The sequence below is a fragment of the Pelophylax lessonae genome, assembly GCF_965119305.1.
Source record: "Pelophylax lessonae genome assembly, chromosome: 9".
Classification (NCBI taxonomy): domain Eukaryota; kingdom Metazoa; phylum Chordata; class Amphibia; order Anura; family Ranidae; genus Pelophylax; species Pelophylax lessonae.
In genome coordinates, this window is record NC_138776.1 from 96,618,644 (window position 1) to 96,646,523 (window position 27,880).

The window sequence follows — 27,880 nt, forward strand, 5'->3', positions numbered from 1 at the left end:
CATTAAAATCATTTAGGGCCCAAACAGATTTGCGAGTTATGGTAATGCGCAGAGATGTATAGTAACTAAGTAGAACTACTTCACTACTGTACTTAAGTACCGAAAGGCAGTATCTTTCCTGGAGTAGAATTTTTTTCTCCTACTTCCACTTTTACTTCACTACATTTTTTCGATGATTTCAATACTTCTACTCCGATTTTTTTTTGTGCTGCATAGTTACTCGTTACAATTATAAAAATTACCGCTGCCAGAACAGTAGATGGCAGGTTTCATGAAGCACAAAACGTGTGTATTATCAGCGCATACGAAAATAAATGCTACTGTATGTATAAATAAAAGCTGCATTTGAAATAATAAAAAACAATATGATGTTCAAACTTTTGACTTCTTTCTTTAATAACTAAATAACACAGGACTTGTACTTTTACTCTCTACTTGAGTAGCAATTTTTTTTTTCAAAACTACTGGTACTTTTACTTTCAGTACTTGAGTAGCAAAATCTTTAAAAAAAACTAAGTACAAAAAATGTTGAAAACTTTAGTACTTCTACTCAAGTCACCTTTTGATCGAGCACTTCCACTTCTACTCAAGTCACTTTTTGATCGAGCACTTGTACTTTTACTTAAGTATGGGTTTTGAGTACTTTATACAACTCTGGTAATGCGCATTTTACCATGCATCTGCAATGCGTGGCAAACCATAGTATGGTGGGCTGCAGGGCCGATCATTGTGACTAGCACCCTAAAACACTGACAACACAACATTCAAGGCTTACAAAAAGCAAAAAAAAAAAAAAAAAAAGAAGTGCACAACCAATTTCCCCATGCATCATGGTGTGCTGCCTGTCCATTGAAAATCATTTGGGCAGCCTTGATTCAGCGCATCTTAACACACAGTAACGTGTCACCTTAACATGTCTTCACTGAGCAGACCTGAATTGTACGAGGCGAAACATGTCAGAGGAGCATAGCCAGGAGGAGTTTAGGCTAAAGCCATATCTGTACCTCTCCATACAGTGTCTGAGTTCCATTGTGTAGAATATTTACCTGTCTTGATCTGCTTGTAGTTCTTAGCACACAGAACACAGACTGGAAGAGGGAAAGGCACTAGGAACCATTCCGATGCGTCTCATGCAATATATTGGCAAGGAACATGCTGACAGCAGAGGAGTTCATTAACCTGCTGCAATCTCTTCACTGATCAATGACCGGCTAGGGGCAGACTGTACTGAAGGATCGCAATGAAGATAAGGGAGGTCACAGGTGTCTGGCAAAGTTATTTAAATCTCAGGACTGGATGGACAGAAATACAAAAGTTTCAGCAAGACAAATATAGGTTATACTTGTCTGTAATGCAGCTACGCTGAGATCATTGCTCTTCAGAGGCTATAGATGAGCTTTCTAATAAAATGAATGGATTCTGCACACATGGGGGGCACAATCAAGGTCTGGGATCTTATTTTTTTTGGAAAAAGGCTGCACAGCATCAGACAGGCCACTGCACAATCCCAGGAATCTCAGGTGGTGTCCATATCCATCCTGAACAGCACCGCAGTGGAGGGTTCACATGTAAGTGCCCGCATCCCTTTTAGTTTTAAAATTCTCAACTATACTAATCTAAAACAAGCAGCAGCAAATCTGTCATAAAACAGAAGATGAACTCTGCACCTTCCACATTTGTGGTGACAATATAGAATGCTTGCCCTATTATTTACTCAGGTGTTCTGTATGAGGAGATCTAGACGGAGAATAATACCCACACACTAATCACTTCCGGCAACCAGATATGTGCAGATATAAAAAGATCCAATGTACCAGCCCAGGGCAACACTAACAAAACAATAGACATGTACATACCTTCTAGTCTGCAAATCACAAATGATACAATTTAGCTTCATGCAACATTATAAATGTAGATCCTCCTATTCATTTTCAGTATGCACAAAACAAAAAAAAAAAAAAAGAAAAAAACCACAAAAAAAAGCATTTTGGCAAAATTGTCAGAATTCCCGAAGGGGAGGTTGAGGGGCTTAAAGCAGAACTAAAGGCAATTTTTTCCCTTAATTTCTGAGTAAAAGAGGGTTATAACCTGTGACCCACTGGGGAGATTTACCTTCATTTTCTGTCCAATAGCCAAAACATGAAGTGAGAGGAAATCACCCGCCTCCCTCCCCCCCCAGGTCACCAGAACTAGTGTTCCCATTAGGAGATCCCAAAAGTTGGGTTTTTTTTTTTCTTTTGTTTTCCTTTAATTTTCCATGATAGCGGTAAACAGGTTAAATAGAGACGATGACTTGGGCACAGACCGCAATAATAACCTGGACCGGTGTTCCGTGAGAATTACCTACCCGTGAGAAAAACCTACCCCTCGTCACTTCCGGTACTCCGCACTGTATGTAATGCAGCGGGTACATTAAAACAGCTGTGCTGAAATACGAGTGATCTCCGCTCCTGTCCCGGTCACTTCCCTGCTCTCGGATAGTAAATATAAAAGCGGCGGCGGCTGTATGAAAACATAAATCACTGAGCCGAAAGCCGCTTTTATATTTACTTGCCGAGAGCAGGGAAGTGACCGGGACAGGTGCGGGGATGACTCGTATGTCAGCACAGCTGTTTTAGGTAAGTGCCGCGTCGGTAGGTTTTTTTCACGGTACACCGTGATCGTTTTATACTAGTGCGCATGCGCACTAGTAAGCTCCTCTGTTCTGCCATTAGGTATCCGGCGCTCTGAGCATGCGCACTGCTGCGCTGCTCAGATGCTTCTGGCCGGAAGTGACGAGGGGTAGGTAATTCTCACAGGGTAGGTAATTCTCACGGAACACCGGTGCTCTAATCCCTCTCCACTCTGTCCAAAAAAAAAACAAAAAACAAACAAAAAAAAAAAAAAACAACAACAAGCAAAACAAAAAGAGTTTTGCCTTGAGTCCCGGTTCACACTTGTGCGATGCGGGAAGGCTGCGAATTCGCAGCGTGTTCCCGCATTGCAAACGCACATCTGGCAGTTCACACTGCCATATGCGATACGCAGGGGGTGTCAATGAAATGTTAACGACACCCCCAGTTTGATCGCATATCGTAGTGCGATCTGACAGTTCACACAGGATCGGATCGCACAAGTGTGAACCACTGTGCGATCCGACCCTGATGCGGCAGGAAAAAAGGGTCCTGTGTGTCTTTTGTGCGGGTGCAGTGCGAATTTCAGCCATACAAAGTGTATGGCTGAATTTGCATCCGCACATCCGATCGCATGTAATGAAGGAGCAGTGCGCTCCGAATTACATGCGATCGCCGCACTCGCTATTGTGTGAACCGGCCCTTAGTCCTGGTTCACATTTCTGCAATGCGGGAATGCTGCGAATATTCAGCGTGCTCCCGCATCGAATCCGCACCCCTGGCAGTTCACACTGCCATATGGGATACGCTGGGGATGTCAAAAGTTAACGACACGATCTGATCGCATATCGCAGTGCGATCTGAAAGTTCGCACAGAATCGGATCGCACTAGTGTGAACCACCATGCAATCCGATTCTGCTGCGGACCAAAAAAGGGTCCTGTGCGTGTTGGGTGCGATTGCGGTGCAAATTCAGCCATACAAACTGTATGGCTGAATTTGCACCGCACAGAGATCGCATGTAATTTTAGGAGCAGTGCACTCCGAATTACATGCAATCTCTGTGATCGCAGAAATGTGAACCGGCACTTAGGCCTCATGCACATTGGGCGTTTTTACAGCTGCTGCTTTTGGCGTCAGACGTTTTTTTTCTGCAGCCAATAAACTCCCCAGCATGTTATCCTATGTGTCCATGCACACATAGGCTGTTAGTGCCAGTTCACACTACTCCGACTTGTCAGGTGAGTAGTGTGAGTATGCTATGGTAGATAATCGCCTAGCATGTTTCCAGTGAATGTTCATATAATATTTATTTCACCATTCGTGGGGTTTCTCCCTTTAAAGTGATATTAAGTCTTTTTTTTTTTTTTAAACAAAACAGGTCATACTTACCTGCTCTGTGCAGTGTTTTTTTTTTGCACAGAGCAGCCCTGATCCTCTTTTTCTCGGGTCCCCCGCAAGTGCTTCCAGCCCGTCCCTCCTGCCGAGTGCCCCCAGAGCAAGCAGCTTGCAATAGAGGCTCCCTAAATCACACACAGAGCAGTGGCTCTGCCCTGCCCCTCTCCCTTCTCATTGGCTCACTGACTGACAGCAGCGGGAGCCAATGGCCTCTGCTGCTGTCCTAGCCAATGAGGAGGGAGAGTCCCCAGAGAGCCAAAGCCCCTATGCACATCACTGGAGGACGATTGGGCTCAGGTAGGTATTGGGGGGGGGGGGGGGGCTGCTACACAGTTTTACACATTTTATTCTGCTGAAATGGAAAAAAAAAAAAAAAGGGGACAGAGTTCTCTGTAAAGCATTCATACAGGTATGTTCAGGTTGTGTATATTGACATGAAGGAACAGAACATCACACCTATTTTTCACTTCAGGAAATAACTGTAGCCAGCTAGCCAGAAACTGACGGCAACAAGCAAAATCTGACTTTTACTAGGAAAAGATGCTTAAAGAGCCCACACATTAACGGGATTGCTGTTTAATACCTGATTTTCTTACAGCCCTTGTATGTAAGCAGGTAAAGCTGCATTTTAAAACCATCTGAGAAACCAGGTCAGATCTGCCCACAATGAAGATAGCCTGCTGAGCTTTATAGTTCATATGTCAGTAAAGTCATGCCAGATAGAAGAATATTGCTGTGCTCTGTGTGCAGTTCAGAGAAGCGTCAGGACAAATACTTGGCAGGGCTCCTGATCCCAATCGGGAACCAGCAGAGTCATTTGCTACTGTTTCCCCTTTCGAGCCGCTGCCTGTAAAATTATTTACTTTCTTATTTGGATAGTGGTTGCTGAGCTCACTGAAAAGTTAAAGTGAGCACAGTGCAAGGTCCTTCAGGGTGACCCAAAAAACATACTATTTATTTAGGGCTAGTACAGGCAGACTTCCATTAAAAACAGACTGAAATAAGAAAAATCCAGGGTCAAACAGCTTGATGTTTTCATTTTAAAGACAGAAAATTAGGTATAAAAGGATGTTAGAAAGCAGGATTTTGTTGTGTTTTTGTGTTAATTTAATAATAGAAGACTTTGAACAACCAGGGAGAAAATCAGTGGTATATGGAGGTCAGAATAAACAAAACCAACCACTGATTGTTTGCTAAAAGAAACGCTGGCCAGATTCCTCCATCCGCGCTAACAGTGAAGATAAATTATTACTCCTACTGGGCTATTGCATTCTGACAGCCAGCTCCCCCGGCTGTCAGAATACCCAAACACTGACTGCATTTCATTTGGATGAAGGAAGGGTTTGGCAGACAATTTTCCAACATGCTCCTTTGACAACAGTCAACTGGATTATTAGGTTTTGTTGAACAAAGAGAAGCTAGGAGGGCCATACGCCGCTTGAATTCTGACTGAGCCAGCAGATGAAATACAAGGGGTAATTGGCCAGCTTTACTTAAATCACTAGATTGATTGTCCTGAATGGGCAGATCTTTTGCCAATGCCATTGAAGCAGAACTTCAATAAGGATCACCAAGCAGTCTACAGCCCAGAGACAGGTTTCCAAACACACAGGTCTTAAGCTTTCAGCATGTTCCTAATGCACAGGACAAAATTCACTCAGCAGAAAGCCCTGGCAGCTGCATTTCTTCTGATAATTCTTTAATAAAGCAAAAAAAAAAAAAAAAAGACGGATGCACACAGAAGAGTGTTAGAATCAGATGAAGATACTATTTTAGTATATTGACAGCTGGCGGAACTCGCTGTTTAAACACAACAGCCGCTGTAGGAGATTGGTCCAACCGCACTGTGTAGCAAGGATGGAGGAATCTGCTAGATTTTATTCAACCAGCAGGCTAAATGACACAATTTTTTTTTTCCCCCAATGGGCAGCCTTATCTTGTGAAAACAATGCAAAGTGCAACCTGGGATGTGCCAAGTGCAATGTCAGTAGCTCATTGCAGCCAAATTTCAGGTTACTGTAGTCATAGCAATCAAGACCCAATATCTGAATATCTGAATGGATGTGTTAGGTTCCTGCATTCTTTATTGCCTTAGCCTAGTCTTTTTCAGCCAGGATGCCTTCAAGGGTGCCTTGGCTAAATGCCTCATATTTGCCCAAAAACTGTACACAAGCCAGCAGGTGGATCAAGCTTGCCTTTTAGTTAGACAGGGGAAAATTACTAAAACTGGTCCACTCAGAATCTGGTGCAGCTGTGCAAGGTAGCCAATCACCTTCTAACTTCAGCTTGTTCAATTAAGCTTTGCCCATAAAACCTGGAAGCCAGTTGGTTTCTCTTCAAGCGGTAGTAAACTCTAATGACAAAAAAAAAAACCCTGCAAGACAAAGGCATAATGAGCTAGTATGCATCGCTACTTACCTTAGAACGAAGCCCCGACACGGACCCCCGTACACCGCTGTGGGAGCGGACATGATCCCACGGCGTCTCTTCCGGGTTCCGCAGCTCCGGCGCTGCGAGTGGCCGGAGCCGCGATGACGTCACTCCAGCGCATGCGCGCGGGAGTAATTTTCCGGCAATTCCCGGCAAGGAACTCTAAAGGTCCGCCGGACTTCAGAGTGCATGCGCCGCACTCGTCAGCGGCTGCATGCAGTGGTAATATCTCCTAAACCATGCAGGTTTAGGAGATATTAATTGTACCTACAGGTAAGCCTTATAATAGGCTTACCTGTAGTTAAAAGTCAAAAAAGTGGTATACTACCGCTTTCAGAACTGCAGCAGATTTTGCATCCTACAGTTTTAGTAAATAACCCCAACAGTCACAGATTTTCAGTGTGCACCATTGCAGCCTTCTAGCTGCCGGCAACCTAACAACCAATGATGTCATCAGTTGATAGGGAGGTCGTCGGGCACTTGCACAGCATCCTTGTGTGCCCATCCTCTGCCCATCTCCATCATCATTGGGGTCACATTAGCTGAATGAGGGAGAAAAGAAGTGTTTGAAAACAAGTCAGTAACCAGAGTGTATATACTATGGAAGAATAAATCACCCCTAACGTTGCGTGTCCTACGTATGTGGACGTTGCTGCATTATGTAAAACTAAGAGGTTAGTATTTTACATTTAGAATGGGGTGCCTCAAGATTATAATAATTAAGGATACCTTGGCTAAAAAAAGGTTGAGAAACACTGCCTTAGCCTAATAAAGTATAGTGTGGTATCCCACACAAAACAAACAATCAGAACTCTATCAATGAATAAACTACAAATGAGTCAATTGGCTACTGCACTTTCCACATTGGTGACCACTTTCTTCGTTAACTTATAGTGCCTGAATTTAATTGCCCCTACATAGGCAGGCCAGGCAACCCAGTACCGCTCTATACCTTGGGTGCAGATGGCACAACCTGTGCCAAACTATCCCTGCCAATCAATATTTCAGCAGACATATTTAAACTTTGAACATTAATAATGGCTTATACATGGTCAAGAGCCTAATATGGATGAAAACAGTTGCACTGCTTGCAAAAAATGCTCTTGTATACATAATCTTTTCCCTTTACACCATTTCATGGAAACAAAGTCTCACAAATTGAGACCAAACATTTTAAATTCATGGCAAATCAATTCGGAAAGCCCTATGGGTCTCGGATTCAGCTGTCCGTTACAAAAAGTCTATTTCTGTCCTAAACAGACAAAGTCCATGATGAGCATTAGAACGTTCAGGCAGACACGAGGCAGCCATGCACATGTCTGTCTGCTGTACTATCTTTGTACTAACTTCTCTGAAGTCTAAATACCTAGTGACCGACCCTGGGACACCCAGACGGCTTCCTCAACCGACAGGCTTGTCGTCCAGGGGGGGCCTTACCTGTCTCAGGCCTAGAAGAAAAGGCATCCTGCAGGCTCATTCTCCACAGCGGCGTTTCATCTGACAAAGAGCTCCAGCCGCAATGTTTCCTCATCTATGCTGGGCAGCCGTGCTGCCGTCCTATTTAAACAAGGCCTTTATTGGCAGGGAACATTAAGTAAACAGGGTCCCGGGACACAGCATGCAATAGCTGTACCCCCTCCCTACCATGACAAATCTGAGACGGCTGCCAAGCTGGAAATGACATCACTTCACAGGCCAAAACAGTTAACAGTTTGAGGGCCAGGACAACTTAACCTACATTAGTTCCCTAAAATCACCAATTTATGAAAGCGTTAATGGCAGTCTATTAAAAAGATGAATTTTAATCTGCATATATATTGCCTTCCTTGAGGCTCGCACACACTTGACGAAAATCTAACAAAATATCCTCCGATTTTGCTCTCTCATGCTCAGCGGTCATAGCCATTTTTAGTTGACAGAGCATAATGTTCACGAAATTTCTCGTCCGATTTTTTTTTTTGTTTGGGACGTTCGTTCCTAGACTTCCGGGTCTTCAGCCACTTCAGCTCATGCGCAGTCTTTCATATGCGATTTTCGCAGATGTACTGCATACACATTAAACGAAAATTGGTCGTGCTGGGGACGGATGATAAAAATTTTGGTGTTTGTCCCTCCGTTTTTTTAATTGAAAAATGTCGACATGAAAGTTGTGTACACACTAGCCGAAAATTGTACGATTTTACCTCGGACGGGAATTTTCGGCAGATTTTCTACTAATGTGTGTGTACCCCATTATGGTCTCCCCCCCAAATCAACATGCCGATTAACATTTTACATAAACTTTTTTGTTTTATACATACGTTATTTCAGGCCTAGGGGATGTCTTGTTTCTCTATGCTGTGACAAACAATGTGGGGATGGCATTCAGCTTTAATCCTTTTGCTGCCAAAATTTAGTTTTTTTGCACACATATAAAAAAGGCACAATGTAAACCTGAAAATTAGACCCTGGCGAATAAAAATCCTGGCAGGTACATGTTTTTGGACACATATTAGTAAAAAGGTGTATTTTCAGTAAAAAAATACATATTTAAAATTTCAGCTTACAAAAAAAATTAAAACCCAATTTTGAAGCATTGCAGAAGCCTCCTCGCCTTCCATCGCCACTGGAATGGGATAGCCCAGGACCACTGGAAGCAGTTGGGTAAGGCTGCCCACAGAGGAGATTGAGGAACATCTGCTCCTCCACCATGTCCTCTGTGACAAATGAAGCCAGAAGCGATGAGGATTTTGAATAAAACCCATGAGAAAAACGTTCTGATTCTGAGACTCCTTGTAGTAGCAAGTCTTTCATCACCCTGAAGAGACCTCGCAGGCGGTCAGGGGATAAACACAGGTAGGAAGGGAAAAAAAAAAAAAAACCTTTCTGAAAGATAAGCCCAAAACTCGATCTTGTAGCCAGCCCGAATAAGCTCCTGGACCCACTTGTCTTGAATCAGGGAGGTCCATGGGTACGGAAGGACCCGCTCTCGGCTTACCAGACCAGGTCCTATTGGAACCTCCAGAGGAGGTACTTACAGACTTAGATCCCTTGTCTTGAAATCCTGCTGAACAATGTCATCCAGGGAGGACCCGAACAGGTTGATCCCCCCACAAAGGGAAGATCAGATAAAGGCCTTCTTGAATAGTCTGGTCCACAGACCAGCATTTCAGCCATATCCTGCGCCGAAGCACCACCGCTGTCACGGACAGCTTAGAGATTAACGCATCCAAGGGAGGCCAGAAGACCCACAGTGACTGTTTAGAGGGCCTGGGGGGGATGGAGGGGAACCCGGGGGTTCGAACCATCCCAGGGAGGGTCCCAAGTCCACCCCGAAACACCACCAAGGGAGAGAGGGGGGGGGATACTAATTACCACACAATGGAACCGGGTGATCACCACTCCAGGTGGACCACCGCACTATCTTGGAATGGGGGTGCCGCAGGCCAGAGGTACGCTGCGACTTAGGTCATGGACCAGATCTGAGTGTCCTCATGAGAGGTTTAACTCGCCAGCCGGGCCCTCGTCCAGTGGGGCTATATTGTGACCCACCTAGCACAAAGCTGAGATCAGGTCACGCTCGCTGGTAGGATTGGGGAGACCGTAAGCATCTAGAATATCCACTGCATTGCCCAGTCCGACAGTTGATTGCATTTCTCACAGGAACATAATTATAAAAGAGAAAAAAAAATTAGTTTAAAAAAGAAAAAATGCTAGGACCAGAGATCCAAGAAAGGAACTAGGTCTTTACTCCTGACTAGGCAGGGGAAAAAAAAAAACCTGGAGTGCCTATAGTACAGTGGTTCTCAACTATGGTCCTCTGGACCCACTAACAGGCCAGGTTTGCAAGATAACTAGAATTACATTACAGGTGATCTCATTTGCTGCTCAGTGATTGCAGTATTCTAGTCTGCATCTCCCCAAGGTAATACTTAAAATCTGGCCTGTTAGTGGGTCCCAAGGACTGGGAGTTGAGAACCACTGCTATAGCAGGTAGTGGGAGTATATCCCATGGGACTGCCCCATAGGCGTGGTAAAGCTTTTTCCTGCCTAGTGTCCTACTCCGCATAACCCAATGGTCAAGAAGATTCTGGAGCGGTGTCCGTCAATGAACGAAAGAGAAAAGATTTTAACCCCTGTGTGAAAAATGTCAAACTTGTCCCAAACAGCAAGTGGATACCAAACATGTCAGGTCTTAAAACTGCAAGCTTGTGAAACTGCAAAATCTATAGTCCCCAAAATAGTCTATAGATCAGGGTTTCATGGAACCCTAAGGTTCCTCCAAAGGTTGCTAGGGGTTCCTTAAACCACAAGCAATTTCTGCCTAGTTCCCAGTGGCAGCATTGATCTTTCTATCCATCTATCTATCTATCTATCTAGGGGTAATTCTTCCCAAAGACCACAACCCTACTGCAAATGTATAAGATGCTAATACTAATGTATCATGATTTGTAGATCTAGTCATTTTTAGCAGGGGTTCTTCGAGACTAGAACGTTTTTTTCAAGGATTCCTCAGTTGTGAAAAAGGCTGGTATAGAAGAAGCTTTAAAATAATTTGCAGCTCATTAATTTTGCATTAACCGTGAATGAAGCACACCTACAATGTAGGACACACATTGTTTCATATGTGTGCACATCTAATGCATGCATGTGTACACGGAGGGTTTTAATATGTTTTTGGGGCATTTTTAAAATCTGTTCAACTTTACTGACCCAGCATGAGGCAAGTAATAGACTTGGAGCTGCTTTACAGCACTGATAACTGGTGACTTATCAGCCAGTTGGGGGCAGTGTTACAAACCGTGCTCAGATTAGAATTAGATTTATTTTTTATTCTGCAGCAAGCAAATGCAGAGTGATTCCAAATCCAAATTCAGAATTCAAGACACTGACCAGCATCATAGCCAAGAAACTATTTTAAGAAAAAAAGAAAATTTTTTTTTAATTTTAAAGAGTTTTTTTATATTTCTGCCTGGAATTTTTTTTTTACATTGTAGACATTTATTCTTGAATAATAAAAAAATTATATATACTAAATTCTGAAAAGAAGTAAATGGCACGGCCTTCTAAACGTGATAAAGCACACCCATACTGCCTCTCTTGGGTCAGATCCACAGCCACTGATAACAATCGCTTCTGAAGGCAGAGATCTTGATCAGTCGGGCTTGTTAGAACACAGACATTGTTTTTTCCACAACAGAAACTAGTAATATTGTAACATTCGGAGACAGGCAGGCTGTAAGGAGCATAAACAGAATCCTGCTTGACTTGAGAAGTATTCTGTTTTCAAATACATCAAAATGTACCCAACCAATGGTGTAGTCACAAGGCTTTACCTTATTCCTAACAAAACATTTGCTGAGAAATTAATGCAACCTCCTAGGAAACCTGAAAAAAATCTCCCATATCAATGCAATCCATGAAAAGACTGGAAGATAGATTAGATAGAATAAAAAGCAAAAAAGGTTTAGAATATAGCATACTAGAATATTTGTAATTGAAGGGTATAAAAAAAAAAAAAAAAAAAAGAAAAACCCACACACCTTTCCAATCTGCAGGACTGTAATTTTTCTGTAAAATGCAATATGGCAACCTGGAGGCATTCTGTAGACAGATGGTGTCTCTTTCTTGTGCGATTGGCTTACTGATTTTCCCAGATGCCTGCACTAGGATAGACATTCGATTTTGAGCATCCCATGCAACGAAAATTGCATTTGTGGTGAAATAGCCCCCATGTCTAAAGGGATGCAGACCCTGCAGTTTTCCTCACTAGAGCCCCGCAGGTGCAGCAGCTGATTGATAATTAAAAAAACCACTACTATACAGATTCACTTTGTACATGGACACAGACAAACAGTTATTTCTACAGGATAACAAAGGGTAGGACTCTGCAACAAAGTCCGTTAAAATACTTGCAATGTATATAGATCACCTAGAGGGCAATATTTCCCCCCCCCCCCCCCTAAACAAACGTGGAGTTACTCTTTAAAAAGTTAAACTCAATTTTCCTGTTCTGTATTACCAGACTGCTGTTTTTTTCAGTTTGTTTTAGAGACTTTTCAAATGGAAGCTGATCAGGAAGGGCTATTAACATGCATGGCAATGGCAGCCACCGAGCACTGCTGGCTGCAACCTGGCTGTGCTAGTTCCGGGGTAGAGTACCCAATACAACAAAGAACAGGAAAGCTTTGGGAATATATTTTGTATCTCGCCTTGTTTTGATTTAAAAACAATTTATAAGTTAACCCCCCTACAGAAATTCCATACAGTTTGACCCCTCCGCAGCCACCATAGATAAGGAGTCCGACCCCCTTTGCAGTATACAGGCAACATCCTCCACAGAGCCCTATACATACTTCTATGGCAGGATACCAACCAAGTCAGAAGAGCAGGAATGACAGTCTCTATTCCTCTGACAGGTTTGCTTTAAAATTATCTGGTATGAAAAATTCACAATAAAATTTGTTTAAAAAAAAAAATTATCTGGTATTCGCCGAAAAGCAACAGCTTCATTTTATTGCAGGCTCCATGATGCACTGTTCTGTGGCCAGGAGTAAAATAAATGCCCTCCGTAAGCTAAGTGTCTAAAGACTTCAATCAATGCCATCAGAAGGTGTAAAAGACCATATATTGTCTTTGGACTTCTGTGTTGAACAAAATGGTGGGAGTAAAAGAAAAGTAGGTGCTTCTGTTGCCTTGAAGGAGCAAAGCACAGGTATGCTTTGCATCGTATATTACAGGTGCATCTCAAATTTTCAGTTCGTGAAAACCCAAAATTCAGTGTCTCAGAAAATCAGATTACATAGGACCATAAAAAAAAATTAAAAAAAAAAAAAAGAAGATTTTTAATACAGAAATGTTGGCTTACTGACAAGTATGACCATGAACAGATGAACAGTATAATATGAACTCAAAACTTGGTCAGGGCTCCTCTTGCATGAAATACTGCATCCATGCGGCGTGGCATCGAGCCAATCAGCCTGTGGCACTGCGGAGGTATTATGAAAGCCTATGTTGCTTTGATAGTGGCCTTCAGCTCGTCTGAAATGTTGGGTCTGGTGTCTCATCTTCCACTGACAATAATCCACAGATTCTCGATGGGGTTTAGTTCAGACGAGTTTGCAGGCAGATCATAACAGTGATACCATGATCATTAAACCAGGTATTGGTACTTTTGGCAGTGTGGGCAGGTGCCAAGTCCTTCTGTAAAATAAATCAGCATCTCCATGAAGCTGGTCAGCAGAGGGAAGCATGAAGCGCTCTAGAATTTCCTGGTAGGGCTGTACTGACTTTGGACATAATAAAACACAGTGGACCAACACCATGGCTCCCCAAACCATTACTGAATGTGGAAACCTCACACTGGACCTCATACAACTTGGATTCTGTGCCCCTCTACTCCAGACTCGGACCTTGATTCCCAAAAAAAACTCGCCTGAGCTAAACCCCATAGAGAATCTGTGGGGTATTTTCAGAGGAAGATGAGACACCAGACCCAACAATGCAGACAAACCTGAAGGTTGCTACCAAAGCAACCTGGACTTTCACAACACCTCAGCAGTGCCACAGGCTGATCACCTCCATGCCATGCCACATTGATGCAGTAATTCATGCAAAAAGGAGCCCCAACCAATTATTGAGTGCATACTATACTGTACATGGACATACTTTTAAGTAAGCCAACATTTCTGTTATAAAATTTTTTTTTTTTTTTTTTTTTTATTAGTCTTATGCAATATTCTAATTTTCTGAGATACTGAACTTTGGGTTTTCACTAGCTGTAAGCTATAATTATCAAAATTAAAAAATAAATAAATGCTTCAAAATGTATCACTCTGTATGTAACGCATCTATATAAAATAGGAGTTTCACTTTTTGAATTGCATTACTGAAATTAAGTTTTTTATGATGTTCCAATTTTATGAGATGCACCTGTAATTCCTAGCGTACGTTAATTTACTACCAATATTAATTTCCAGCACATATCTCTTCAACTCTCAAGTGCAAACATTCAGATGCAGTTAGTAAATACAAATCATGTCATTACAGAGGAGGAAGCGAGGGTAAGAACAAGGGTGACCACATGGATTACTGATCACGGTAAAGAGAATGCAGGGAGACACAACATTGTTTTTCAAGCAACAAAATAAGACAAGTGAGGAACCTATCAGGGTTTAAAGGAGGATATGAAACCGGTTAGATCAGTAATTCTGTGCTTTGAGGCAATAAGAAACTGCTGATGAAAATACACTTGCCTATGAATGCCACTCTTTTGTGTTTATCAGTGATGTACTGTGTTTTTCACTTGACCATGCAGCTGCTCTATACACGTGACGCTGCACCCATGTGGAACAAATTACGTACACATGAACCCGTGGGAGTACATAAACAAACACATCCACATTTAAATGCACACACTTCACCTGTGCATATTTATGGGTGATAATTTGTGTCCCGATTTTACCCTTGTGCACCTGGGTGGCGACAAGTTCTTCTGGCTGCCGGAGCCATACTCGGTCACAGCAGAAACCAATTCTTCCTTTATATGCAGAGAAGGGAACGATGTGTTAAAGTGATTGTAAGGTTTTTTGTTTTTTTTTTGCAAAACAACAAACATGTTATACCTACCTGCTCTGTGCAGGGGTATTGCACAGAGCAGCCCCGATCTTCCTCTTCTGGCGTGCCCCCACAGAGAGCCGCTTTCCATGAGGGCACGCGCACGCCAATGGCTCCTGCTATCAATCTGTTCAATGAGGACCAGAGACAGCAGCTGGAGCTACTGGGCTTGTGCTCATCGCTGGAACGATTGGGTTCAGGTTAAAATAAGGGGGGGGGGGGGTGTCTAGGGGAAAGCTGCAGCACTAAAGGTTTTTCACCTTAATGCATAGAATGCATTAAGGTGAAAAACCTTGAGACTTTTCAACTCCTTTAAAAGTATAACTATGGCCTCCCATATAACAAGAACACAAAAGAAATAAATATTACAGGAAATGTTTTATATAGAAAAGCACAGCCGATTCCACGTGGACAGCAGAATACATAAAAAAAAAAAAAAAAAAAAAAAAATTTGTCTTTGAGTCCCCTTCCCCCAAAGTACCTTGTCCCCATATTGAAAAGGACAAGGGCCTTTTCCCCACAACCCTAGCCTGGTGGTTTTAGGGGTGCAGTGGTGGGTAACGCATCAGAATATGGTAGCCCCCCTCTAACAAGGGATCCCCCAGATCCCAGTCCCCCCCATGTGAATGAGAATGGGGTACCTCTACTCATTCTCACAAAAAAAAAAAAAAAAAGTGTAGGACTGATTTTTTTTTTAATAAAGTCTTGATGTAGATCCATTGTTCAATCACGATGAACACCACTGGCCACTCGCAAGCAGGAAAAAAGCCGCTCCCAACACTTGGCTCCTTAAGCTATTTAAGTAAATGAAGGGGCCGGGTCAATTACATCACAAGGAGGCAGGACACCCTGTGGTGTCATTGATGGGGGTGGGGTCAATGATGCCAGAAAGAGTGGCATGTCAAATGTCGACGATGAATCTGGGGACTTTTTTTTTTTTTTTAATATAAAAAAGGACTCTAGAAAGACGGTCTGCTGTTTTTTTTTTTTACACTAGTCATTTTTTTGGTGAATGAGTAGGGGTACTATGTACTCCATTACTCATTCACATTGGCGGCCACAAGATTCCGATTAGTCACCCCCCCCCCCACCTGTACCCCTACAACCACCGGGCCAGGGTTGTGGGGAAGGAGCCCTTGTCCTCCACTCCACCTCCTCCCCCCACCATGTTGAGGGCATGTAGCCCATATAGTTCCGGGGAGGTTTGAGGGAAGGGGCTGCATGCTCTAGACCGCCCCCTCTGCTTTTCTGGCCTGCCAGGCTGTATGCTCAGATAAGGGTCTGGTATGGACTGGGGGGTACGGACTTTGTTTACATTCTGCTGTCAGCGGAAATTCCCTGCTGACAGCAGAGGTAAGTCATGGTAGATAGGATGTCACCAGGTGCCGTGCCGTCTCCTTAAAACCCAGCAGCTCTGAGCTGAACTGTCACATTTTAGCAATGATGGGAATACCACTGCAGCTCATGCTGTAAAAAACGTGTTAAAGTGGAGTTCCGGGCACAAAAACGATTTTTTTTTTTTGTGCCCCTCCGCTAGGTAGAGCTTACCTGAAAAGGAATTGGATAGTTATTTTTATTTTTTTTGTTTACTCACCTTTTTATTGAAGATCGTAAATACTCACCTCTGACTGCTTCCTCCCTCGGCGGCCGCGGCTCACCCCGTCACTTCCTGCCTCGCGATGATTCCTGGGAGCTAAACGTCATAGCTCCCAGGAATCAATGCGACGGCACCGGCCCCGCTCATCATATGCGGGCAACGCCGCATTCCCCTGCTAAACAGCTTCTGGGCATGCCCAGAAGCTGTTTAGGAATGCGGCGCCGCACCGGAAGTGACGAGAGGGGCCGGTGCAGTGCATTCTGGGACACGAAGACGCGGAAGAAGACAGAGAAGAGGACAGAGAAGAGGACCGCGCCGGCTTCAGCTGCCCACAACAGAGATGGAAACGCTGTGGAAGAAATTTTCTAAGTAAGTATTTCTTCTAAAAGGTAAGTGCGAACCGGGACAGATCAGAGGCTAGCCATTGTGGAATGTGCTAGCCCTGACTGTCCCGGGGGTATGTTCAGCATAAAAATCATTTCTGTGCCCGGAACTCCGCTTTAAATACCGTAAAAAAAAAAAAAAAAATTCACTTATGCGGTATTTAATATGTGCCATTTTTGTAATTTGCACATTCATGAATTAAAGTGGTTGTAAAAGTAAATTGAAAAAAAAACAAACCTCTCTATACTTACCTGCTCTGTGCAGTGGTCCCGAATCTCCTCTCTCCAGGTCCCCTGCTGGTGCTACTGGCTCCTCCTCTACATCCAGTGCTGCTTCTCATGGGGGCATTTGTGTATGCCTACACCCAAGCCCCGCCCCCTCATCACTGGCTTTGATTGACAGTAATGGGAGACAATCTGGCGAGACCCGGAAGTAAGGGGAGAGAAAAGCTGCAGATATGCACAGCACTGGATCGAATGAGGACTCGGGTTAGCAGAGAGGGGGGGGGGGGGGAATACAGATAACTAAACATTTTTTACCTTGATAAAAGAAATGCATTAAAAAGGTAAGAAATGTTTAGGCTTTAGAACCACTTTAAATACCGCATGAGTTATTTTAATTCAAATAATCATGCAGTTTTTACCTTTTAGTGAACCGAGCCCAGTGTGGCAGGCCCAGATAAGAGCAAAGGTCTCCATATTATTTTTTATGGAAGGTTAACTTTAAGATAGCGGGGTCAGATGTAATGATTACATCAAGGATCCATTACTGGAATATTTCTGTGAATTCTGCTAATTATAAGCTACAAACAAGGTTACTGTAAGTATCTTCATGGAGTTCCAGCAACCAGTCACAGTGCCTCTAATTGGTAAACACTTAACTTGAGTTAACATTCAGTAACGTGCGATCACCAATTAAAAGATGTGATATAAAGGGTTACTTTGACCAAACATGTTTCAATTCCCTGCGGTTGCTGGCAAGTATAATTAAATACTAGCTTCCTATTTGTATCCTCCACTTCAATAGAGGATCATATGATCCAAATTTTTATGATTCTACTCAACTGCCACAACCATAACAAAGCCCAATGATGCTGCAAATTCTATCCAGACTGAACATGGATAGATGACACCTCACAAATTACTTTAGGGAAATATCACCACTGGATTTCCATAAAAGTATAGGTAGCCATACTATTGGTGCCGAACCAACTAGATTAGAGTAGAGCTGACTTTTAAACTTTAATTTTTCCTCGTATTTCAATGTGCAACTTTGTACAAGAGATCCTTTCTATAAAAGTATATACAAGTCTGTCTACAATGTGCATTACTGCATGAATGTTCTTCCCACCCCACCACATTTCTTTGTTTGTGCTTCATGCAAAGTGAGGGAGAAAATACCAATGATCTTTTTTCTGCAGCAAACTGATACAATTGTGCATTACTGCTCATACAATAGTCATGTGGCACCATTCGTTTCTTTGGATCTCAAAGTGCAAAAATATATTTAAAAAAAAAAAAAAATGAGCAGTATTTTTTTTTCCTTGCACTGCAATTCAGTGGAGGGATTTGAACAGCATTCACAAGAACTCTGTTTGAACCATCCCTGCATCATCCTGCATTGAAAACCATATGCTACACCACAGGCAAATGCACAGATGTGAACAGGCCCTACTGAAGGCTGAAAAATCCCAAGAGTTAGATTGCTAAAAATGCCGGAAGAATAAAATCTGGTGACTTACTTTTTTTTTTGCTGGCCTTCTGGCTTCTATACTGTAAAAACTACTTGCAGCTCAAATAAAATTGGAAAAAAAAAACCCAATGCATCACACATACAAATTTGCTTACTTCTATATTCTTCTCTTCTGTATATTTAAATGTACTTATTTTTTATTACAGGTACTAATATAGTGCTGTCAATTTACACATAGCTTAACATATTACATTTATAGTACATTCACATCAGTCCCTGCACTCAAGGAGCTTAAAGTGGAGTTCCGGCCTATTTTGCAACTTTAGTGATTCCTGGAGTGCTCGCTATGCTGATCAAAAATTTTTTTTCGGGGGTCCCTTACCTTATTTTCAGGGCATTTTTGATTATACTTCCTCCTTCTCCCCCCTCTGTGACTGCAGCCACCGACATCACTTTCGCCTTTGCATTGCATCCTGGGAGCTGTTTGTCATCACTCCCAGGAGGCTGGAATCAGGAAGAACTCCCAGAACACTCCCTGGAATCAGGAAGAAGTACACTGCGGCTTCAGATGCCCACATCCAAGATGGCCGCGCTCAGACAGCGTTTTTAAAACTAAGATTTTGACTAAAATCCAATACTGTACACCTTGTAAGTATGAGAATAGCGGTTCTGTAAAGGGCGATGGATTAGTATTATAGGGGTATTTTTTTAGTTAAAAAAAGGTATTTGATAGGGATGCACCGAAATTTTGGCCACCGAAATTATCGGCCGAAAATGAGCCTCTCTCATTACGGCCGATAATGGGTTAACGGTGCCGAAATTAATATGGCCGCCGTGAGGAAGGAGGAGGGCGCAGCGCAGGGCAGGTTTTAAAAGTCCCGCCTCTGGCCGGCCGCCCGCCTCTCAATGACGTCCCTGTTACTATGATCTCTGCATTAGTGAATGGACATACCAGGCAGGAGGGCGGGGCGAGCGGGGCAAGCGGCCGCTAATACATAGTACTATGTGATCCTTCCTGTCAGCTCAGCGGGACTATGACTATGTGTGAATGAGATCTGATCTGACCTGACAGCGGGCGGGGGGGTGGGTTGGAGTGGCCGCTATTAGCTGTAACTATGTGAGCCTTTCACTTCCTTGTCAGCGGAGATACATGCCTGACAAGGAAGTGAAGCGCTTGCAAATAGAGCTTTCTTTTGGTGGTATTTGATCACCTGTGCGATTTTTATTTTTTGCGCTATAAACAAAGAGCGACAAAAAAAAAAAAAAAAAAAAAATTTAAATTAAATAGACCTCATTCAATTAATGTATGCAATGCCATGACCAATATTTGCTAAAATCTATATTTAAAGTCTTTACTTGAGATTTAACAGAAGGAGCGACACTTAAGCAAAAAATAGGAAACTGCAGTTTCAAACCAGAAAAAGAACAAAAATAAATACTTAGTGGTGACATCTGCTGGTCAGCGTCAACAATGCAGAGGGACTCAGTCGCTTAACAGAGATGGTGGCTTCCTATTTTAAGGCTATGCTTATTTCCAGTCAAAAGGTACCCATTGGATTTCTTCCTACACCAAGCTGGGTTAACAATTATGAAGAAGTCCCTCAATACTAGCATACCAACATTTCCACAACCAGGAACTTTCACACTGCAAGTACCCCTAAAGTGACTAGAAGCAATGGATTCTGCAAGGTACCAACTGTTGCCTAGAACAGCCTTTTTCAACCAGGGTGCCTTGGCAAAATGCCTAGAAATTGCCCAAAAAAATTGTATATAAGCCAGTGGGTGGATCAAGCCTGCCACAAGTTTTAATTGTGCACCATTACAATTATCGGTTGATAAGGAAGATGTTGGGCCCTTGCACAGCATCCTTGTTTGCCCCACCCCGGCCCCTCTCAATCGACTCTGGGGTCAAATTAGCTGAATGAGGAAGAGATACTGAAATAGAAGAGAAACACTGGAATACTAATTAGTACCAGTGTGCAAAGGTGTGTTTGCTTTGGAAGAATAATCTTCTCTAACGGGTGTCCTACGTGTGTGGTTGTAAAACTGTTAGTTTCGTTTTTAAGGGTGCCTTGACTTAAAATAGTTGAGAAACACTGGTCTATACATCATGCCTCCATTACGATTAGCCTCCAGGTATTTTTAGCAGTTTAAGAGATGTAAAAATGTATTTTGTGTCTGAACCTGGGGAGGACCTATGCAGAAGGCATACAGAATTTGTCGTCTATACCCACCCTGTCTTTGTTGATAGTCAGCAGATACCATGTTTCTGAGCTTGCTCCCACCATGCCATCATCGTGGCACATGATGTGCTGAATGGAAAGATTGTACCGAATTACGGTTTTCTTGTTCCCATTTCTAATCTGCTAAATTAAGAAATACTGAAGAGGAGACATGATGATTACACACAGGTCTTGATATTCTTTTTTTTTATATATTCTTCTACATTTGTATGACTTATCAGCAAACCCCAAATGACACCCTTTGTGACGGTACTGACCAATTAGGTCTCTTTTCTGTATACTCAAGATGATACGAATTAAGCCATGGGGATTTCACAAACCGGGACCGGTGAAGCGGCATCTGACAGAGGGGGGGGATCGCGGGACTTTGGTTTAGCGGGAGATGGAGATAGTAAGATGACCTTACACTGGACCCCCTATCTAATGGCCTTACCACCCCATGCATACTGGAGCCAGTTTAGGTATATGACATTTAACCTAGAAGTAGGTTTATAGACCACAATGGAATAAACTCACATGAATGAGCAACCAACAACTTGTTTCCTTGGTTGGGATCAAACAAAGCACCATCACTACAAGGCAAGATTGGTACTGACTGAGCACCTGCTGAACTAAGAAAATAAAAAAACGTGCAAGCAGGAATGTGTGTTGGGAAAGAACAGGGCCAGGGCATCACTGACAAACCTCAGCGCACTTATTAATCAAGTAAGCAATGATGAAGCAGACACTTCAACTATTGCAATACTATTTCCTCATATAAAGAGGGGGAGGAATTCCAAGACAATGACCAGACACAAGACGGTCAGGTCACATGATGAAGCTTATGTCTCCACTTTAATTACACAGCACAGGAAAAGATGCTGAAGGAAGAAATATCACAATGAATCATAATGTAGAAATAAAAGCTGACACACCAAGGATAGCTGGAGATCATTTTTCAGTCTAAGATACATGTCCCAAATTTGACTGGCATATCATTGCAATCATCGTTTAATGCCCCCCATCGCAGTTTATTGACTTAGTATATATAAAAAGCGGACCATACAATTATATGTATAGTATAAGGCGTGAAAAATGACATGCAACATTTTTTTATTTATTTATTTATTTTTTTTTAATATTTCATACTTCTTGTGTAGGGATTGAGGAAAATGCTGTAGGAGTTGGAACCTGGAACCCATTTCAGGCCCCATTCACACTTAGGGATTTGAAAATTGTGGGCGGAATTGCTGGAATCCCAAATCGCATGGCAATCACTGCAAAATGCACATCACGTGTTTGGATGCCATTCATTCTAAATGGCAGGACTATGCCAAGATTGTTTCGCCACAAATACGCATTTAAATATCCATATCTGCTACGCAAAGTGTGAAAAAGGCCTCAAGATTGGGCAAACCTAGTAGATTTGCTGATCTATGGCCAGCTTTGACACGTCAACAAATATTGGTGGATGGATTCATGTGTAGGCACAACCCAACCCGCTTTCCATTTCAGCAACAAGTTTCCTCCCAAATAAGCATGCTTAGATAACCCAAAAGAACACATCAAGTGACCCAAGGGAGAGGAGAAACTGCGGCATAGGGCATGCATTAGCAATACCTTAGGTTGGCAGTCATCTCCCAATCAAAAGTAGTTGTGTCAAGCAATCTTATATGAAGATCGTGTAACAAAAAATGTCAGCGCTGTAGAAAAATAAAGAAAACTAGAGCGGCTAGCAAAATAGTGCAAATTATACATACACCCAAAGAATGAATATAAAACAGTTGCAGTGCTCAAAACTAGTATAAACATAATAAAAAAATAAAAATAAAAAGTCCAATGTGTGTCCAAAAAAAAATATATATAAATCCAATACAAGAAAGAAGTGTCCCAGTGTAAAGAACAAAAAAAAAATTATATTAAGCAAATCTATTAAAACGTGAACGTTGTCCTCCACTGTATACTGTGCACACTCACCGGAGCTAGTTGCTGTCAAAGTTATAAGACCGCAATAGAGAATGTAGCTACTGGCGTCTAGGTCCTGAAGAGCAAAATTGGCCAATACAGAGAGTCTCCTCATGTGGAACCGTGGCATCAATTAAGTGAATACGCACATCCAAATAAAGAATATAGAGATACTCCTAGTGTAGTAATCCATACAAAAAATATTTAATAAAAAATGCAAAATAGTTAAAATTACACTGACAAATCGCAGTATAAAAGAAATGGAAAGGAGGTACTACCAAATAAAAAAGGCAAAGATGTATCTAGTCACATCAGGAGCCACCACCTCAGATATTAAAGTGGTGGCTGGACCTCAGGTATTTCTCAAAAGCCCTACGGCCGTTTCGCTTCACTCGCATTATCAGGAGCATTTTTTTATTTATTTATTTTTATTAAGTTTAATCTAGTTTGAGCGCTGTAACTGTTTTATATTCAATCTTATATGAAACTTGAGCTTGCTTCTGTCTCTTGAGTGCATGTGTCCAGTGGCGTCACCACTGCAAGTACAATGTGACTGGTCCTGTCACTGCCCTTTGATACTCGAGCCCTGAATTTTTTGATTGGCAACCTGCGCAGCCAATTGGAAGCCCAGGCTACAGTATGAACCATTGGTAAGGAGTTTTCTTACATTCGCAGCAAGTGACATGAAAAGAAAATTTCATCAAGCTTTGCAGGTTTTATGCAAGCCTTGTTACTAAACCCAGGACCCTGCACTCACTATATCTGGTCTCCCACAGTACACAGAACATGGTGACCAAAAAAGGCAAGCAAGCGGTAGTTGATCTTTTCCCCGTTACTCAATTACCATGCCTTGCGCTACACGGAGTCTCTGTGTGAAGACAGCCATATTGAAAGGGGAAAAGGGCTTTTCTTTTTTATTTCAAAGCGGTCCACGGATGACTGGTGGAGTAATGTTGGAGAGGGGCAGAAGACCATATGTACTGATAAATGGGGATTGGTGGTTTAATGTTGAGGTGGAAGAAAAATTGGGTTCTAGTAATCACCAGTGACTTTGATTTGATAATAAAACAAGAACTAAAAAAAAAAAAAAAAAAATCATACAAAAAAACTTTTAGATTTAAAAAACGATACATTTTTCTTTATGGCTGGGTTCACACTAATGCTATTGCAGACATCACATGTGATTCGCACTACATTCCTGTGTACATCACAGGCTATGTCTGTGCGGTCCAAATTCAGCCAGTTTGTATGGCTGAAATTGCATTGCATCAAAATGGTGCAGGACCCTTTATTTTTGCCGCTCTAGAATTGGATCGCATGGGTGTTCAGACCCATGCAAGCCGATTCCATCCAATTCCACAGTTCGCACTGCGTTTTACAAAATTAGAGGCCTTAACAACTCAAATTGACTAAACTAATTGATCAACTAAATTGACACCCGCAGTGGTTCGCAGAACAGTGTGAACTGCCTGCGATTCTGATTAGGTGCAGGATCCCATACAGGAATCGCTGTTGCTCTGGCATCGCACCAGTGGGAACCTTGCTAAATGGACACATTTCTAAAAATCTAAATAAAAAGGTTAAAGTAAAAAGTGCCAGCAGTCAGTAATCAGTGGGCAGTACTAAAAAGTCTTCTGCCCAGGACTATTAGATTAAGAGGAAAAAAAAAAAAACACAAAAACAGGATTTAGGAGATAAAAGGAAACAGAAAATGTAGCAGATAAAAAAAAAAAAAAAAGAAGAAGTATAAAAAAACAGACAAAAGGATGTCACATATTATCAGTATGGCCAAAGCCCATAAAGAGGAGGAAAGGACCATCTATGGGTACAACCAGCAGGTCAAACTTTTACTTGAAGTTATTGCCAGTGGCTAAAGCCACGCGCAATAATCACGGTGTTCTCCTGGTAGGGATGGTGCCCCACTGGGATAACACAATAGCTCGGATGGACGGCTATCCCTTCAACACGGCAAGTTTCGATTGGGGAATTAAACAATTTTCTTTTCCTGCAACTTGCGGTTGCAGGACAGAAAATCATTCAATCGATCTGCCTAAGACTATCAATCACTTTCTGGGCACTGGAAGGAGGGTGGCCTCCCCCCCCGGGATTCTGTGGTGCCTCATGCAGATAGAGGAAGGAGAGGGCAAACAAACCACACTAGTTCCTTTGGATTGAGGCTAGTACACACTATAGAGGAATATGCTTTGTTTTATTTATTTCAGAGGCTTACAACCACTTTAAGCCAGTCTGCTGAACCATGCAAATTTCAATCCATGTATGGGCACCCTGGTTGTACACAAGTCAATGTATTGATCGCTTTGTGTACAACCAGCCTGTCTGGTTTTTCCTGAATGATTAGTACCACAGGCAATAGCCGGCAACACTAATCATTGGGAATACTCCTATTATCACAGACTATGTTGATGGGGGAAATCTAGCATTGTTCTTTACTTCCACCAATGGTGGAACAAAAATTGCATATTATATGGCCTGCCCCAATGGAGAAGTTTCCCATGGCTGCTGGACAACTAAAATTGTCCACATATTTCACTAGAAAGGCAACAAAGAAGAAGCTGGCAACTACAGGCCAGGGTGTTTCATATCTGCTGTAGTTAAATTAATAGAATCACCAAAAAATGATCACTTAAAACCACAGAACTTACTGGACTCAAACAGCATGGCTCTTCAGAAAGGGAGCGATGGCCAATAGTTGCAAAATCACCTACTGGCCCCCCTGATCCCGCCACTATCAGAGGCCCCTCCTCCTTCTGCAGAAGCCGCTCACTGACAAAAGGGAACCAGAGTTGCAGGATCATCTCATTGGACCAGATTAAAAATAAGCAAGTACATACAACTTTCATGTATACAGGGTAAGGCAAGATAGGTAGGAGGATCTTGGTGGGGGTGGGGAGTGGCAGATGAATTCCAGGAAGTAAATGGTACATGAATCTTCTGCCCTTACTCAAGATGGCCACAGCCAGAAATGCTTGGGAGGAGTGTTTTTCAAAGAAAAATAAAAGCATGGAGACCTGGATGGATAGGTAGGTTTGCTTTGTATATGAAAAAAATAATTAACCATTTTTGGTTTGTGGTGCTCAGATGCAGTCATGTTTTGCATTAAGTATGAATGTGAAATAAAATGGAAACTAATTTTCTTTCAGAAATCTCCATAGTTGTTAACTGTTCCTGATATCCATGGACATTCCCAGATTTCAAAAAGGTATACACCTGGGTCCTGAAAAACAAATATGGCAAAATCTGTTTTACAGGCATGCTCCCTTCGGTATTATTATAACAGAATATTGTAGGGAAAAAAAAAAAAAAAAATAGGAGGACCATAAAAATGTCATAATCGAATTGCAGTGTATCAAAGTCCTTTAAATACTACGATGAGGCACACAGATACCCCATTTCAAGGGAAAATCTTTCATAGAAATAATTTTCAAGGCTTCCTACAGACAAAGGAAACACCCCCATTGAGTGAGAAGGAATGGTTCCTACCATCATAATGGGATCAGATCTAATACAATGCTATTTTTGGAAACATTGGTTCCAGGCTACATTCATGACTGCGGTGTCATTAATAATGTGGTCAGGATTGGGATTCAGGTATGAGCCTCTCTGCAGGATGGTACACTATGAGCAGTTCTGTGATCAGTAACATGTCAGACGACGTGTTATATAATAGGAAACCAATCCCCGTACATGTAACATGCACACTTGCATAACATCAATCATTTGCCCATTCTCTAAGGGCTCATTATTAGATGTATTGTCACGCATGTTGATTTTTCAGTACAGATAAAATAAATTGACTAAAGAAAAAAAAAAAAAAAAAAGTGATTGTTGAACAGAGTGTATTCACACCAACAGGTTGTGTTGCAATGTTTGCAATAGAAGGGTAACAGGAGTATTTAAACATGTACGAAGCCTAGAAGTCAACATTAGTGTATGTTTCCTGGTGTATACGAGCCTTAGGCTCCATGTACACGGGACGTTGTTAAAAGTCCCTTTGAATGCTGGAATTTTTAGGACGTTTGAAACGTCCGTTCGGTCGCGTTTAGCGGGCGTTTACATTTAGAAGCGTTCCTAGAGGTCAAAAAAATGATTCCCCTTTAAAATGGAAAAACGCGAACGCTAAACGCGGGTCATCGCGTTCAGACGCGTTTGTGCGTTTGAAACGCTGGGAAACACACGTTCGAACGCAAATAATTGCGTTCTAAAAAAAAGTCCCTGAACTCAACTGCCTGCAAATGACTGTAAACGACCTGGTGTACATGGACAGATAAGATAAAATGTAGATGGGTTCAGGGGCTTCTGAAAAAAACGCCCAACTGCTCCTAAACGGTCATTTCCAGCGCCCCGTGTACGTGGAGCCTAAAACATGAACCAAAACAGATTAACGCAATGTAGGTTATTTTTTTTGGGGGGGGGGGGGGGATATTTGTGCAGATGACGTCTAAACCACAGTACGGAATCTTAAAATAAATAAATATATATATATATATATATATATATATACACACACACACACACACACACACACACACACACATACATACATATACATATCCCTCTATGTGTTCCTTATACTATCCAAAAAAACTAACACCTCCACTTCTTTTTATGGGCTCTCAGACATCAGTCTCCTTACACAGTATGTGTGCCCACTTCTACCTAATGCCATTTGCTCTTATTTCTACAATGTGTTGTATATCACTGTCTTGTTTTCTACATGTTCTGGTCCAAACTAAGATATTTACTACTCCCACCTTACTCCCTGTACAGCAATCACAAACCATTTTGCATTGCATCTCCATTAAGTCATTTGGCAAAAATGTCCTACTCAAGGAATCTTGAGATATCTTCACTTGCAGTAGGGGTGGTGTCTTCACTGCAGGGGTTAACTGCTCTTTTAGGTCTGGGGGCATGGAAAAGATGATTACTTACAGGATCCTGCAAAGTCTTCTCCCCCCTTCTCCTAAG

General features: G+C 42.2%; 1 protein-coding gene across 2 annotated transcripts in view; it reads right to left on the reverse strand.

Annotated features, from left to right (window-relative positions):
• WBP1L (WW domain binding protein 1 like) overlaps positions 1–27,880 on the reverse strand; it is a 91,749-nt gene that overhangs the window by 38,818 nt on the left and 25,051 nt on the right. Inside the window, exon 1 of one of the 2 annotated variants that reach the window (XM_082267517.1) lies at positions 7,877–8,030. The exons of the other annotated variant lie outside the window; for it this stretch is intronic. Coding sequence (XP_082123643.1) covers positions 7,877–7,903 — 27 coding nt within the window. The 5' untranslated portion in view covers positions 7,904–8,030. Of the gene's footprint in view, positions 1–7,876; positions 8,031–27,880 lie in introns of those variants that run through there. 2 annotated transcript variants of the gene reach the window in all.